The sequence below is a fragment of the Miscanthus floridulus genome, chromosome 3 (genome assembly GCF_019320115.1).
Source record: "Miscanthus floridulus cultivar M001 chromosome 3, ASM1932011v1, whole genome shotgun sequence".
NCBI lineage: Eukaryota > Viridiplantae > Streptophyta > Magnoliopsida > Poales > Poaceae > Miscanthus > Miscanthus floridulus.
Window position 1 is genome coordinate 78,370,832 of NC_089582.1, and position 16,672 is coordinate 78,387,503.

General features: G+C 40.9%; 1 protein-coding gene across 2 annotated transcripts; it reads left to right on the forward strand.

Annotated features, from left to right (window-relative positions):
* Window positions 1-248: 248 nt before the first annotated feature.
* On the forward strand, window positions 249-16,194 carry LOC136541808 (protein ENHANCED DOWNY MILDEW 2-like). 2 transcript variants are annotated; one of them, XM_066533911.1, is made up of 19 exons: window positions 249-470; window positions 572-1,091; window positions 1,179-1,275; window positions 1,931-1,978; window positions 2,069-2,229; window positions 3,635-3,731; window positions 3,821-3,916; window positions 8,178-8,425; window positions 8,517-8,600; window positions 8,677-9,126; window positions 9,458-9,599; window positions 9,680-9,781; window positions 10,588-10,680; window positions 12,395-12,436; window positions 13,246-13,356; window positions 13,946-14,017; window positions 14,095-14,213; window positions 14,315-14,378; window positions 14,465-16,194. In XM_066533911.1, the coding sequence occupies exons 2-19, from the start codon at window positions 673-675 to the stop codon at window positions 15,920-15,922; spliced, it is 3,903 nt and encodes a 1,300-aa protein (XP_066390008.1). In that variant the 5' UTR covers window positions 249-470; window positions 572-672; the 3' UTR covers window positions 15,923-16,194. The 2 variants fall into 2 exon arrangements, with proteins under 2 accessions (XP_066390008.1, XP_066390009.1); XM_066533912.1 differs by lacking the exon at window positions 13,946-14,017.
* The last annotated feature ends 478 nt before the right edge of the window (window positions 16,195-16,672 follow it).

A 16,672-nucleotide genomic window follows, 5' to 3' on the forward strand; every position in this document is an offset into this window, starting at 1 on the left:
ACATGAATAAGGGCATAAATATGATCACCAATAAATGTATAGGGGTTTAAACTAATAAATCCTATGAGTCTTGTTGAATCTATATTTTATGTAGGGTTTAACTAGAGAAACATCATGGTACATCTATATGTCAGATTTAATTACGTTTATCCGCGTGAAACGAACCATACAAGGTCTAGAAGCTTTTTTTTTCTTTTTTTTTACGGAGAGAGTATGTTTTAGAGGCTTCTGGCCCGGCCCGGCAGCCAAAACCGAAGAGTCACATCCATCTTCCACCCCTTCACCTTCTCCTTTCTTCAGCGCCGCGCCCGTGCACACGTCCGCGCCGTCGAAGCCGGCCCCCAGCCTCGGAGCCCTGCACGCTGCCGCGTAGGATCGGCTCGCTTCTGGGCGTCATTGCCGCCGACCTCCTCGTTCACCAATCTGGGCGTCATGTGCAGTGGAGACTAGGGCATCGATTCCCCTTTTCGGTAAGACGAAGAACCCTAGCTCGCCGTCACGAATTTATGTGGGGAATTGGGGTTTTCCCCCCGAACCGAACCCGAAATTTCATCTCTTTCTCTCTCATCAGTTCGTCGCGGATTTCTCGCTGCGTGCCGTATGGTGCGGCGAGTGATTCTCCAAGAAATCTGGGGTCGCTGATCTGAGGCCGCACAGAACGTAGCGGCAGCAATGATGATGTCGGACGACGACGACGCCGAGCCCCAGCTCAACGCGGTGGAGAGCTACTACTTCGTGGACTCCACGGACGAGAACGAGTCTGTCTGCTTCTCCACCCTGCCTTTCCGGTTCGGGGACACTGATGATCTTCCTGCTTGCAAGAAGAGGCTGGTGCTGCGTGGGACTGGTGACCCGGGCGTCAAGGTGTACATTGAGGTGGTGGCCTGGAGACTGGGGCTCGAGGGGAAGCAACCCCAGTTTGCGGTGCTCACAGCAGAAGGTAGACGTTGGGTACGACTCATTAGGCCCTTGAAGAGCTACGAGGAGATGATCAGGACTGTGCTGATCACGGCGCAGATGCTGCATTTTCTCAGGAGGAAGCCTCATGAGCCAGAGAAAACCTTGTGGAATCACCTTTGCAAAGTTTTTAAGTACATTCCTTGTCACACTCTGTTGCGTTTGTTCTTTTGGCAGATGTTGAACACTGATGCTTACAGATCTGACTTGTGCTTCTGCAGCAAGTTTGATGTCAGACCCTCAGAGGACGATTTCAGGAACCACCGCCCACTGATGAAGCAGTTCGCGACAAAAGATCCTGTCTTAGCAAAATCAGAGGTATCTGTTCTATTCTTGTTATCGAAATTCTCAATTGTGTTTGTTAGCATAGCACAATTGTGTCTATCATGAGCATGAAATAATCTACAAGTTATGAGGGGTTAATAACATAATCACCTAAGGTGGCATTGTAAATTAGAAAAAAATTGACACCCAAGTCGAGGTGAAGAGAACTCAAACCTAGGTGGCGGGGGTGTACACCCACACACCCACACCTCCAGCCAACTGTGCTAGGCTCAGTTTTTGCTTAACTAGCTGTGTTATGTAAAGTTGTAAATATTGTCCTTAACTCCTTAATTTGCAACAAAAAACACATTCTTGCTCTAAGATTGTAATTCTCTGGCATGTCTGTGCTCTACTATCTTTTAGCTACCACTATAACCCTTAGAGATGCAATATTTGATAATCTGGGTTTGTATTGCCATTGATTCGTTGTTTGCTTCTTGATGCTTATAATCTTAGTTGATAATTAAATGTAAAAGGACTGATCTGCACGTGATGCCAACTACAAGGCCTTTCTTCCTTCTCCTATCTCTATAATTAACTAAAGTGATTGGAACAACTTGTCATTGTGCTTGATTGCTGTTATTTGCAAGTCAAACTGACCTGGTATGATGATTATTTGACTGATTTTGCTATGATGATTATCTGATAGATTTTGCAAGTATTTGTTGAAGGAAGATCTAGAAAAAATTTCACTGAGGTATGTGTATATGGTTCTGCATGATATTGAAAGTTTTGGAAGAGAAATTAACCACACATTAATTATTACTCTTAATATAATTTTGACTAGGTTGGTGCTGACCACATCGATGTCAAGCAGCCATTCATCGCTGATGATGAGGACATTGATGAGATGATTGTGGAAGATGCCGATAATGAATCTGATGAAGAGGATGAAGATTTGTTTGATTCAATGTGTGCTATTTGTGACAATGGAGGAGACATATTATGGTAGGTGGATTCCCTTGTGTGATTGAGTAGGCTACCTGAAAATCTTTTCTCTTTTCTTGAGAATCTAGGCAGCTTAGTTAGTATTTAGTTGTTCATGTCTTCAGTTGAGCACACACAGCATAACCATTTCAGATATATTTTACACGAGGCCATAACCATCGCGCCAAGCGGCTAGGATTGCTTTTGTAAACACTGTTTATATTATATACTAAACTTAGGAAGGCCCATATGTCATGCCTTAATCGGCTTAATGGCTACCTGTAGAGAGATCAATTGCTAATGTTAGGCTGTGAAGTTTGAACTGATAGTTAACACTATCATCATAAAATCAAAACAGAAGTGGTGGAAGAAGTATAGTGTTTACAAAAATGCTGCTCATTTCACTGATGGAAATTGCATCTTACTGGAAAAATAATATACATGGTCAGAGCTATATGTGTTACTATGAAGTAGATCATAGGAGTTACTCCATATCCTGAAAAGTTTTGTTATGGAAATTCCAGTAGTACTGTTGTTGATATGAAATGAAGTGTGATATATTGATGTACAGAAAGCTCCTAAATTTGATATTACTTTCTCCCCAACTGGATCAAGAGATTTAGTTCTACTGTGACACATGTCACATGAGCCATAACAAAAAGATAGATTTGATGGATTATATTTTGCAAAATCTATACACAAATAACTTCGCTTTTGAGATCAAGTTTAGTCGTAAAGTGCTTGAGTGCAAACCGTGTTCCGAGGAGCAATTTCAAGCTTATACATTCTCTCACAGGTACAGGCTGAGATTATTTAAGTTTATAGTTTTCCTTAATATAGGAGCTGTATTAGGAAGAAGATCATGACAGTAGATGTTGAAGGTCAAGGCATCCAACTTCTATCTATAAATCTTATTCTCTAGATCTTAGCCCCAGCTTTTGCTATCAGGGCACTGACATGCTGGTGATACATGAGCCCACTGGCCACTCACTTGCACAACCTCAGCAGACTGGTCACAGCATTTGTGAATGCATATCAATCATCTGTATGGAATCTGTGGTTGTGTATTTATTGCTTGTGTGTTTATCCCTTGTAAATATTTTGAAAAAAATACTAAATTTCTGAAGGAAGTTTCTATAGACTTTATAGTTCCTTTTATTGCTAATACTTAATACGTAATTGAAACCACCTTGCATAACCTGGTTTATTGTGCCCTGTAATTATCATTTTTCTTATTTCTTCTTTTTTATGTTGAACTTCTTATGATTATCAATTTCCTAGCCATATAATGTCAATAGTCTAATTTTGTCTCGTATATACTTGTTCCAACTGTCCTGTGGCCATATTCTTGTGCTTATCAACATGTTAGCTATCTACTGTCCATATTCTAATCTTTTTCTTTTTGTGGTGTACTTGTTGCATATAGCTGTGAAGGCCCATGTATGCGCTCTTTCCATGCAAAAGAAGGAAGTGGTGAAGACTCCTACTGTGATACCCTTGGATACACTGAGGCAGAAGTTGACGTATGTGTTGTACCTCTAAGTGATGCAAACATTAACTTGAATTTCTTGTTATGATTTTTCTATATTGAAATTGTCTTTCTATTTTTTAGGCAATGGAATCATTTTGGTGCAAGAACTGTGAATATAAGCAACACCAGTGTTTCATCTGCGGAGTGTTGGAACCTTCAGATGGAGCAGCAGCTAAGGTATATTGGTACTCCAAAGAACAAATGGATTTACGAATAAACACCCACTACTTTTTCATCTGTCTTACACCTGCAAAGATCTTTAGTAAGTCTATATACAAGGAATAGGAGGTGAAGGAATATTTTGCTGCTTTCCTCCATTTGTATGTAGGGATGAGTGATCATGCAACAATGGTTGGGCTTATGAGCAAGGATACAAGTGGGTTTTGTTCATGAGTCCACAAATAGGCCATTTTTTCCTGGGATCTGAGGTCTGTAAAAATAACCTATTTGTGGACTCATGGACATGCCCTTCTGAAAATCCACTCATGATACTATGTCATAAGTGGGTCACTGGGAACAACTTTGCTTGTTTTTTTAGATAAGTTGTGGCTCTTGCCCTGATGTAACATCTGTATTAGTTACATCTTTTCACATAAAATCTAATCTGTAGCAGGATTACTCAGAAATCCCTGTAAAAAATTGGTCATTATGACTTTACACTGTTAATCTGGTAGCCTTATGATTTTGATTGGCTTCCATCTGATTTTCAGTTTGCAGTAGTTTCTCCTTGCTGAATACTCCCTCCATCCCATAATAGAAGACCTTCTAGCATTCAAAACTTGTCCAAATTAGTTGCCATTCTCACTTCCCAATACATCTCTCTGTCTCTCCTCATTTTTTGTGCACTCCACCTCTTTCACTTCAACTTGATTCCTGTTTCCAAAGTTAAAAAGTCTTCTATTATGGGACAAAGGGAGCACACATCATGGTGTTGTCACATTGGCACACTATCCAAGCTGTAAACATTCTTGTCCAGTTACAGGATTAGGGCCAGTTTGGCAGAGCTTCCCTTCTTGATTCTTGAGCTTCGATAGAGTGATTCTGGTGGGGGAGCAGGTGAGAATTGATTATGAAGTGATTCTAGTGGTGATTGAACGAGGAGCAGTGGGGAGTGGTGGAGAGCAGGTTTTTTTAGCTCCTAGCTCGTAGCGTAAATGGAGAAGTGATTCTCATCAGCTCCCCACCAGAATCCAGTTCCATTTTAAGCGTTTGGTAGGGATCCACAGAATCTGCTCTGAAGAAGCTGGGAGTGAAGCTCTGCCAAACTGGACCTTAGGCTTTGAACTTCTATAAAACTAACTCATCCTATATAGGAGGACTACTACTACAAAGTTAGCAATGTTTATGAAGGTGGTGATAAGGCTAGTTTGTATTCTGAAATGATATGAAGTATTGCAATGGTTCTAGCTTCTTGACTGTAAGGTCGTTTGACACCAATCATCAATGCTGGTAGCATCAGTGTGTATCTGATAATCATAGGTAAATACTTTAATAGAGGTAGCATGTCCCTATTTTATTGCCTGGAGGCATATTTGCAGGTGCAAAGTCTTGCTTTGTGGGTAAAGAGGCATGAATATGTTCTACTAGCACTTTGCCCGTGTATCTTCTGCAAGGCTTAACATGGAGCCAAATTCAAACTATACCAGACTCCAAACCCATCCTTGGGGCTATACAGATCCACACAATACCTTGGCTTAGGTGGCCCAATATAAAACCTAACCACATTGCTGTTGGGATATAAACTCCACTGCAGTACTGCACAGAGCTGGGCATCCTCTCCTACAACATTAGCACCCATGGCAAGCTGCAGCATTTGTTGCTCCACAAGCTCAAGCAACAGGTCTACAAGTACTTGTTTCTTTTGCTTCTGTTAGGGGCTGAGCGTGATCCGCCGAGTTAACAGCCCGCTAGAGCAGGTGTTTCCAGAAGGTCTCACCGGTGGTTATCCCTTTGTCGTCAAGTTACGAGTCAGTTGAGAAGGTTATCTTTAAATAAAGAAGTGTGTGTGTCTGTATCCAAGAGTAAATTACTCTAGCGGTCCCTAAACTATTATATCATTCTCATCCAGGTCCCTAAACTATGAATTGCATATCTAGGTCCCTAAACTATTAAGTACCTCAACCCCGGTCCGATGTGGCACTCCAACATGGAACCGACATGTGGGTCAGCATTATGTTACATGGGTAGTCCTTAAACTATTATATGGTTCTCATCGTGTGTGTGTATCCAAGAGTAAATTACACTAGCGGTCCCTAAACTATTATGTCATTATCATATGAGGTCTCTAAACTATGAAATTGCATATCTAGGTCCCTAAACTATTTAATTTCCCCAACCCCGGTCCAAAGCAGCCATGTCGCAACCCATTAGCTGATGTGGCACTCCAATATGTGTGTGTGTATTCACGAGTAAATTACACTAGTGGTGCCTAAACTATGAAATTGCATATCTAGGTCCCTAAACTGTTTAAGTATCCCAACCTCGGTCCAAAGTAGCCATGTCACAACCCATTAGCTTACGTGGCACTCCAACATAGAAATGACATGTGGGTCCGCATCATGTAATTACATGGGTGGTCCCTAAACTATTATATGGTTCTCATCTAGGTCCCTAAACTATGAAATTGCTTATATGGGTCTGAATCTATTTAAATACCCTAATCCCACTCCAAACTAGCCCCTTCACACCCCATTCATTACGCGGGATAGGCTTATGAGCCTTTGCTCATTGTTGACCTCCTTGCGTTTGCTTCTCAACTTGTATGGGTATGAACATATTGATGCCGCCTGCAAGCACAGTTGGATGGGGCCAGGCATTGTTGTTGGGTGTGCGCCTCCACCACGGTGATGAGGAGCTATTGGCCAGCATGCTCACGAAGCTGTTGCATAACAGCCTTGATGCACCTGGACATGAAGCCGAGCTCCTCATAGTTGCAGCGTGGTAGCCGATGGAGCGAAGCACGGTGAGCGCATCGGTTTATCGGCAGAGAGACAGGTGGCTGCTTTGGACCGGATTGGAGTACTTTAATGGATTATTAGGAATCTATATGTGCAATTTTTACTGTTTGGGGATGTGGGTGAGAATCACATGATAGTTTAGGGACCGTCCGTGTAATTATGATCGGTGGACCCACATGTCGGTTCTACGCTGGACGCCATGTCAGCTAATAGTGTGTTGTGGCTGCTTTGGACCGGGATCGGGGTACTTAAATAATTTAAGGGCCTAGCCATGCAATTTTATAGTTTAGGGACCTAAATGAGAATGGTGTAATATTTTAGGGACCGCCTGTGTAATTTAATGGAAAGACTCTAGAAACCTCTTCTTAGGGATCCCAGCTATAAATATAAGTCCATTGTTTCATGTAATGATTAAGTAAGGAATAGAAGGGACAACACTCTGCTCCCAAGCCTCCTTTTCCCTGTAGCTGCACTCTTCCCCAGTGCAGCTGCTGCTTTTGCCGTTGCCTTCGACAGTGGTTGCCGGCTATCATCTGTTTTGCCCCAGTTTCCCCTAAATTCCTCAAATCCATAATCCCAATCATAGCACCCAACTGTTTTTTTTTTGGAATTACAGGTGCTTTCAAGAGTCCTTGATGGGTTTTGTTACTGAAATCAAAGCCGTGGTCTATGGAATAAAAAATTAAATATGAAATGGTTTGCGAAATTGAGCCATTGGGAAAAGTTATTCTCTTGGACAAAAAATGTTGCAGCTATCTTAAAAATGTTATTCTTGCTGCTATTGGGCTGTACTAGGAAGGGCGGGCCTGGTGCAAACGGTAGAGTCTTACCGCCTGTGACCGGAAGGTCCCAGGTTCGAGTCGCGGTCTCCTCGCATTGCACAGGCGAGGGTAAGGCTTGCCACTAACACCCTTCCCCAGACCCCGCACAGAGCGGGAGCTCTCTGCACTGGGTACGCCCCTTTATTGGGCTGTACTAGCTGATTTATCGGATGGCACATTGGTGCTGATACTGACCTCTGATGAGGGCATGTTGTGGGCAAAAACTGCCCAGTGGGCATGGGAATATTCAGTCGCTCTCTCCCTTACTCACTCCCTCTCCTGTTGTCACCAGGACTGCAAGTTCTTGTGTGCTGGCTGGTGTTGTGCCGGGAGGCATTTGCACACCTGCCCTCTCGGTCCTTGTAAACTCTCTTTCTATCTTAATTGAATGGCAGAGCTCCTGCCTGTTTTATTCAAAAAAGTTCAGTTGCTATCTGTATCGATTGTGCCTGGTTGCCGTCAGCTGGTCATTAGCATCTGGCTGTATAACTCTTTGAAATTAATCTCTTTTTACCTGTGGCAGTTTCCAAATTGAGCAACATTATTGTTCTAGCAGTTTGGAAGTGCAATCTGACAAACTGCTACTCCAGATCACTTAATTGCTATGCAATTTCAATTCAAGATCTACTTTTATTTGCTAACTCCTGCACTGCTCGTTAGGTATTTTTATGTAACAATGCTACATGTGGGCACTTTTACCACCCGAAATGTGTTGCCCAGCAACTTCACCCTAACAACATTGATGAAGCCTCAGAATTGGAGAAGAAGATAACAGAAGGGTTTTCATTTACGTGCCCAATTCACTGGTGCTTTCATTGCAAAGGTTTGGAGGATAGAACACAAGGGCCTTTGCAATTTGCTGTTTGCAGACGCTGTCCTAAGTCATATCACAGAAAGTGTTTACCAAGGTTCTGTTATAGAACAAGCTCTCTGTCTTGCTTTTTAAATATAATATGTGTATAGTCTCTTATTCTTGAAATATTTGGAATTGTTTCGCAGAGAAATTTCCTTTGATGAAATTGAAGAGGATGGCGTCATCATACGGGCTTGGGAATTATCGAAAAGAATTTTGATATACTGCCTGTATGTAACCTTGTCACTTTTTAAATTCCTTGTATATATGCTGCTCAGATCACAGACTTCTCATAAACTGTCACAGGGACCATGAGATTGATAGTGACATTGAGACACCTGTCAGAGATCATATAAAGTTTCCAAAGATTGAAAAACCACTTCAATGTGTAAAGGGTGCTAACTTGTTGCCTAAGAAGAAAAAGAGGACTTACAGTGAGACAGTTCTTGAGCAACCGCCAAAAGATACTGTGAAGATGGAAAACAAGGTTCGCATGCAAGAAAGAGAACAAAACAAACAAAACACCAGAGAAGTTTCTGTGAAGAGTTTCACTGAAAACCCTGTTGACAGACCTGTAAAGAAAAAAGCCAAGTTGAAAGAGAAAATACAGTTGCCATATGTGGCCAAGGATCATATTGTAAGCAGTCAAAAATCTGTGAAAGAGCAAGAACAAGAGTTACCTTCTTTGCCCTTATCTGCCACTAGGAAGATTCCCCCGAGTTTATTTCCTAGAGTGGACAGTGAAACTGAAAAGAGGTGAGTCACTTGGGTATAAACTATAAAGTACTTGGGAATGAAATCTCCAGTTGACATGGTATGTGACTTTGTGTGCAAAATTTGCTAGCATGCATGAGTTTCCTACATGATTCCATCAGACCGGATGAGGGCTTTGGAATTTTGTTTGTTTATCAGGTCTGATGAGGGCATTGAAATTTTGTTTGTTTATCATGTCACAGAATCCTCTTCTGTCTCAAGTTAATCTCATGTTTTCATGTTAATGCCATGTATGCACATTCTATATGATGATGACAACAATGTTTGAAGTCTGCATACTGTTATATGACTATATGAGATCTTCCATTTGCAGAGTGGTTACCATATTGGGAAATAAAGTCTCTTCGTTGACAATAGAAGATGTTAAAAGGAACTGCAGTTTGCCATCAACTCATGTATACTCTGGCAGACTGACTGACAAGATACCACAGGGAAAACTTGAGCGTTCTGTTCAGGTGCTTCCTTGTTCCATCATATACAAATTAAATTCATGCTTATCATTATTTTGTTTGACATTTTGAGGATGCCATTTTAGGCTGTAGAAGCAGCTTTAAAAAAGCTGGAAAATGGAGGTAGTGTCAATGATGCTAAAGCAGTATGTGAACCTGACGTTTTGAGACAGCTTACAAGGTGGCATGTAAGTAAATACCGAATACTCCCTCTGTCCTGGAAGGCTGGAATATAGTGCATTATGACTTCTAAAAGTTGTACTGAAATATAATGCATTCTACATGGTGTCAATGCTTATATTTGGTATTGTTAAAAAGGAAACCATAATTTGAGCAGAAACACATTAATTGGGTTTAATCTATGGTTACATGCGTCATTTGAGGATTCCCTTAAGTTGCCTTAAAATTTTTGGAATGCACTATATTACAGGACTGAAAGAGTAGATAGTTATCCATTATTTTGCACTACTTGTTTTTTGTTGGCATTTAGTGCAGTGCTCCCCTTCCTGCTTTGAAATCCCTTTTGTTACACTTTCTGTGTACTTGAAGCAGATCTGCAATAGATGTGGTTCTGAAGCACGATATATATTTTGTTTATTTATGTCTCAGTCAGTACTTGGCTTGTTATTTCATCACTATACTGTCATCATCAATAAATCTCTCCCGGGTTTCATCTCCATATGATTATCTGTCCCCAATGTTCTCCATATGATTATCTGTCCCCAATGTTAGAACATTGTACGTGGGGCAAGTTCCAAGTTTGTCTCATTCTATTTTGATGGACATGACATTATGAATATATTGTTTCTAGATGGATACATAGTTGAACAAAGATTTCAGTACTGGTTGTTATAATGGACTTGTGATATGTTGTGATCACAAATTCTCCTCGTTATCGTAGTGTTTCTCTTCAAGTTGTTTGCATTAATAAGCACTTACACTTTAGCTAGTAATCAGCCAAATTACTAACTCATATTTTTCTTCCTCCTGCCAGAGTAAACTCAGAGTATATATATCTCCTTTTATTCATGGCACAAGGTACAGTTCTTTTGGTCGACATTTTACAAAGGTGGAGAAACTTGTTCAGGTATGTTGAAATCCACCTATTATGTTGAGATAGCATGTGTAATAGGGGGTTGTATATGAAAAAAGGTTATTACATCACTTTCTTAAACTGTAATTTTTCTGCATCTGTTGTGAGATTTTACTTATTCATCTCGTGTGTTGTGAAATTTTTCTGCATCTATTGTTGACGGGCAACATCACCAATAGCATTTGTGAAATGACATGCTTTCAATTTGCTAAACTGTTGAAAAGAAATCTCTGTTATAATTATGGGTTGTGTTGGGTCCTCGAAACACACATCTTAATGTATAGATTTGCTTTGTGCGTCTCTTGAACTTGATTCATGTGCACTTTGTTGATAAGTGCTGCTGTGCTATCCTCATGGAAAATATAATCTCAAGACTTCAGAATAAGAATATGAATGCGGCAAGTGTGTTAGTTTATGCGCATTGTACACATTTTCCACTGCTCACTGTACAAGGAGTGGGCATGTGTGAAAATGAATTGAGAGAAAAAGCTAGGAAAGAAAAGGCTGCATCGTTTTTGTATGTGAGATCCCATTCATATAACTTCTAAAAGAGCTATAATCTGTTATTTCTTTTGATTGAAACATGGAGATGGCTAAGTTATGGACATATCTAATTTAAGCAGTTTGAAACTTCTCAAGACTGCAACCACTGGAAAATTGAAACCAAAGCTAAAGTTCAACCACAGAAAAATGTGTGGTCCATGGATGAAAGGAACCATACTTCCCATTCATATCTGTTATTTCTCTTGATTTAAAATGGGGATGGCTAAGTTTGGACATATCTAACTATTGAACTTAAGCAAGTTTTGAAACTTGTCAAGAATGCAACCCATATATAAAAAAAAAACTAAAGCCTCAAGTTCAACCACAGAAAAAAAATGTGGTGTCCGTGGAAGAAAGGAATCATTCTTGAAAAACAAAGTATAACAGAAACAAAGTAAAATTTGCTCTAAAAATGGCACCTACAAAAGAAAGAATGTTTGTTTGAGCTGCAGCATTTGGGCTTTTGGATCAAAAGCTAGCTTTCTAGCTTTTGGTTTCCGGCTCTTGTTTTTTTGCTATTGGTTTTTGTAATAAATTTTGAGCTTCTCAGCGTACCAAAGCCAGAAAAGCTCCTCAGAACATCCTTTTCAGCTTTTAGTTATTTTCCTTGGAAGCCAGCTTTCCAGCTTTTCAAAAGCCAACTCAAAAGCTATGCTGTTTGTTTCAGCTTCTGGCTTTTGGCTGGCAGAAGCCAGATAAAAGCTGAAACAAACAGGGCCTCAGAGTAGTGCCACTATGTAGCCAGAGCTTGGTGGCTCCATTCTCACCTTCATCACTGGTACCTACACACCTGCCTCCAGGTGTGCAGGTGCAGCTGCCTTTGGCTCTTCACTGCATGGATCTGTGGAAGCCGAATGTTTCTGCTGGTGCATGGCAGGCACACAACGAGAATGGGGTACCAGGCTGAAGAATTTTGCTATTTACTAGTGAACTTGTGGGACGGGAATGGGTGGGAAATGGGTTGCAAGAAGAAATGGAAGGAGTGTGATTATGTCAGTTTCAGGGGTTGAGGCTGTATGAGGAATTGGGGTAGATGGAGGTGGAAGGAGTTGGGATGAGAGGAAAGTTATGGATTTCTTAGTACCTAATATATTGTGTACCAGTCATCCCCTTCATATAATTCGATATCATTATTCTTCATTAATGTTCTTTTTTCTTTGTACAGATCGTTGATAGACTTCACTGGTATGTGGAACCTGGTGACACGGTATGTTTTTTTTCCTGGTATAAGCAACCATCAATTGATCTTTCCCTCCTTTGAAGTACTTCTTTTTAGCAGTTTCAAAATAAGTCATCAAGCGAAAGAAAAACTCTAAATGTCCTGTGCACATATACCTATTTTTGGGTATTCATACCCACTCTGCAAATCCGCATCCACATCAAATGGGTAGGGTATGGGTAGAAAATTATTTACCCATTAGTAATGGGTAGGATCTGGATATTACCCACTACTAGTACCCAATGGGCCAAGATTATCAAGGAGTATTCCAACTCCAAACCGATTAGCTTGATCATTATCAAGTGGGTTTGGCCAAATGGGTATGTATGAGATTGGGGAGGGTGAGAAATGGAAAATGATGATCTGGGTTTGGGTGTGGGCAAGAATTGAGTGTGCCCAAGCCCTCCCTAGCGAGTGGTGAGAGGTATAGTGCATGTATTACTTGACCCATTGTTTTGTATGTCTTTTGCCTATGAATGTCTGTAATCAAAATGACGTCCTAATGCATGTTAATATGGATCATACATTTGACATATCATTGTAGAGATCAACTGTGTTAGACTGTGGTTCTTATGCTTATCAGTTTCTACACATGATATAAAATGGATTTTTAGTAACAGAACCAGGGGTGGAACTGAAGGTTCTTAATGAAGGTATTGGCTAAGATTTGTATTGTGTTCAATATTTTGTAGCATGGCGTCTTTGTTTGTCAATATTGAAGTTATACAAGTAAAATTGGTTATAATGTTGTTTGTTACATAAATTTATGAACATCCTAAACTCCATTGATCTTGCAGATAGTAGATTTCTGCTGTGGCGCAAATGATTTTAGCCAGCTTATGAAAGAAAAACTTGACAAAGTTCAGAAAAAGTGCAATTTCAAGAATTATGATCTTATCCAACCACAGGTAAGATTGATGACAATTGAGTCCTTTGTTTGATTTTCCTTTATAACATGACCTTTTTTGTAACATCAAATAGAAGTTGGTGCGTGAATTACATCTATGGGTGATTTTTAGGGTCTGTTTGCTTTTCATCCAGGCAAAGCCTGCCTGGCGCAAGCGGTAGTCTTACCGCCTGTGACCGGAAGGTCCCGGGTTCGAGTCGCGGTCTCCTCGCATTGCACAGGCGAGGGTAAGGCTTGCCACTAACACCCTTCCCTAGACCCCGCACAGAGCGGGAGCTTTCTGCACTGGGTACGCCCTTTTAAAGCCTGCCTGGCGCAAGCAAGCATTTGCCTGGGTCTGTGATTCATGCCTAGTTCACATGATGCCAGGCAGGCACTGAAGCAAACAGCTCCTTACTGTTTCATGGCCAGAGAGTTCCTTTACTGACTTTTAGTCCGTTGTTATTGATTCCAATTTAACTTATTATTATCATGCTATTCATTCAAAGCTTCACTTAAAGATTTCAGGGTTAGCTGTTGATCATGATTAGTTTCTCTTCAGAGTTCTGGCTTCATGTAACATGTAAATGTATGTGCTTCCTGCATTGCAGCATCGCTTTTGCTTTGAAAAGAGGGATTGGATGACTGTGCAGCCAAATGAGCTGCCTCGTGGATCCCAACTCGTATGTTCTATTTGTTATTTATTGAGACAATTTAATCTATCTTATATAATTATAACATTCATTTGTTTATTGAGTAGATTATGGGGCTTAATCCTCCTTTTGGAGTCAAAGCAAGTCTTGCGAACAAATTTATTGACAAAGCATTGACATTCAAGCCTAAGCTGATTATACTAATTGTCCCTAAAGAAACTAAAAGGTATGCAACATATTCCTGTTATCCAAGTATTTTGTTCATAACATCTCTCACATTTCCTTGGGAAATTGTGTTTCCTCTACCTTCATCCACTGGATATACAGGTTAGATCAGAAGAGGACACCTTATGATTTGATTTGGGAGGACAGTGAGGTTCTTGCTGGGAAGGTAATAACTTAGATTACATTATATTGAATTTATTTTGTTTGTTTTTCTCTAGTTGTTTTACCTAATATCTTTCTTGAAATTGGCAGTCCTTCTATTTGCCTGGTTCTGTGGATCTTAATGATAAAACAGTTGAAGGGTGGAATGCATCTGCGCCACCCCTCTATTTGTGGAGCCATCCTCATTGGACTAAGAAGCACATGCAAGTGGCTGAAGAGCGTGGTCACACTTGTATGGGGAATATAGCTTGCCATGTTGAAGAGAATAATCTTTCAGATGATCTGTGCGTGAGGAAACAATCTGAGGCTACAAACAAATGGAACCCCAGAACAGGGAAAGAGACTACATGCAATGACGGAAAGGCCAATCTACTTGATGATGGTCCTGCTAAGAAGCAAGCAAGATCTGAAGAAGAGAAGAAAACTCTAGTGAAGATAGAACACCATGTGAAAGAGGCTAATATACCAGATAACCTCTCAGTGAAGAAACAAGCTGAAGCTTCCAGCAAAGTCATCTCTCATTCTGGAAAAGATAGAGAGAATGGCAGGTACAACAGCAGGAGATATGATAACAGGAGTAGGAAGTGGACACCTGATCACGTAGAGAGCCTCCCCCCTGAAAAGCAAGTGGAAGTTGCATATGAAGAAACAAAAGTTATTATTCCTAGCAAAAAGATTACTCATAACGAACAAAGAGGTGCTTGCCGTGAAAATAGAAGTTCTTATGTGGAGGAAACTAAGAGCGCTCAGTACAACTATGAGAAAATTGCAGCAGGGATGCTGAACATGAGGTCCAGAGAGGGAGGGGATTCTGACATGAGTATCTCACCCCCAGCCAGTAGCAATGCTCGAAGCAAATCCATGAGCTATTCCCCCTCGAGACCAATTGAACACTTCGATACGACAGCTCACTCTGTGCTCAATAGGGCTACTCACCATGACCTATTTCCTGTTGCTAACAGGAAATATGAACCTATCTTTACTGACATTGATGATAGCTCAAGGATGAGGGGTTTCAGCATCGAAGAAGTGACCAAGCCGTATATTACTGCTCCAACCAGTGATCCGTACAGCTTGCGGGCTAGAGGAGATGGCAGCTTCTGCAGGCATCCGAGCTCAGAGGATTTAAACATCAATGCTGATAAGCCTATGCAAGGATACAGTGCAAGATATGGACAAATTGGTGGTGACAGTTACCCACAAGCTCGTACGGTCCCACTAGCAACAGACTCGCAAACACATCAAAGAATGCATAGTGGAACAAGTGCTGATAATTACCTGTCGACAAGATACTCCCTTGGATCTTCAGGTGCTCGCTTTAGCCAACCAGCTTCAACTGTTCCCTGTTTTGGGCTCCCAGGTGCAAGTTCACAACGAGGGTCAAGCTCAGTAATGGACAAGTATTCTTATGGGCTCTCGGGTCCGACTGTACCACAGAGCTCAGTCATTGACAGATATGCTGCATCCCTCGATGGAACGAGCTCCTTGCCTGAACAGTACCCGTTCAGACAATCTGGCTCTTCCCGTGGTGGGTGGCCTCATATCTGATCGCTGGAACTTGTTATCAAATTTTTTTTAAGGCAGAAACTGTGGGGGAGTTCCCCACAGTACTTCAGTTATCATTTTTAAAGGGGATATATACATGTTATCAAAGCTATGCAGCTTTTGACCTGACCTGGCGCAACATGGTAACTATGTTAGTATTCCACAAGCATGCATCCATGCAGGGTTGTGTGTTAAGCAAAATTGTTATAAGGTAGTTCCATGCTACATGTAAGAGTAATCATGACAAAGAGGAAAATTCACCAGCGGTCCACGAAGTTGGCATAAGGTGTCACTTAGGTCCCCGAACTTTCAAAGTGATATTTGTAGGTCCTTAAAGTTGGTAGAGGGTGACATCTAGGTCTCAAACTTTTAAAGTGATCACCGGAGGTTCCTAAACTTGGCAGAGGGTGTCATCCAGGTCCCAAACTTTCAAAGTGATCACCGCAGGTCCCTAAACTTGGCAAAGGATGTCATCCAGGTCTTAAATACTGTAGCGATTCGGCACAGAATTTTAAAAAAAGAAATTTAAATTTTGGTAACGTAGCTACAATCTGTAGAAAATTCTAAAAATTGTATCTTTTTAATACGATTTTGCACGAAGATGATTTTTATATAAAAGTTGTAGCTCTACAACTTTCTAGTTTTGAGTTTTTTAATTTGAGGTCGCTAATACACTTAAAAAAATTAAATAAATTTTCAGCAGTATATTAATCGCGTACGAACGCGTCGCCTTGAAAAAAAAACAAATCTTCT

Bases quoted from the DNA above. Each gene is read 5' to 3' on its own strand.
- LOC136541808 (XM_066533911.1), top strand. From the start codon at position 673: ATGATGATGTCGGACGACGACGACGCCGAGCCCCAGCTCAACGCGGTG. The intron at 2,230-3,634 runs GTAGGTGGATTC...TGTTGCATATAG, and splicing joins AATGGAGGAGACATATTATG to CTGTGAAGGCCCATGTATGC. The intron at 9,127-9,457 runs GTGAGTCACTTG...TTCCATTTGCAG, and splicing joins GACAGTGAAACTGAAAAGAG to AGTGGTTACCATATTGGGAA.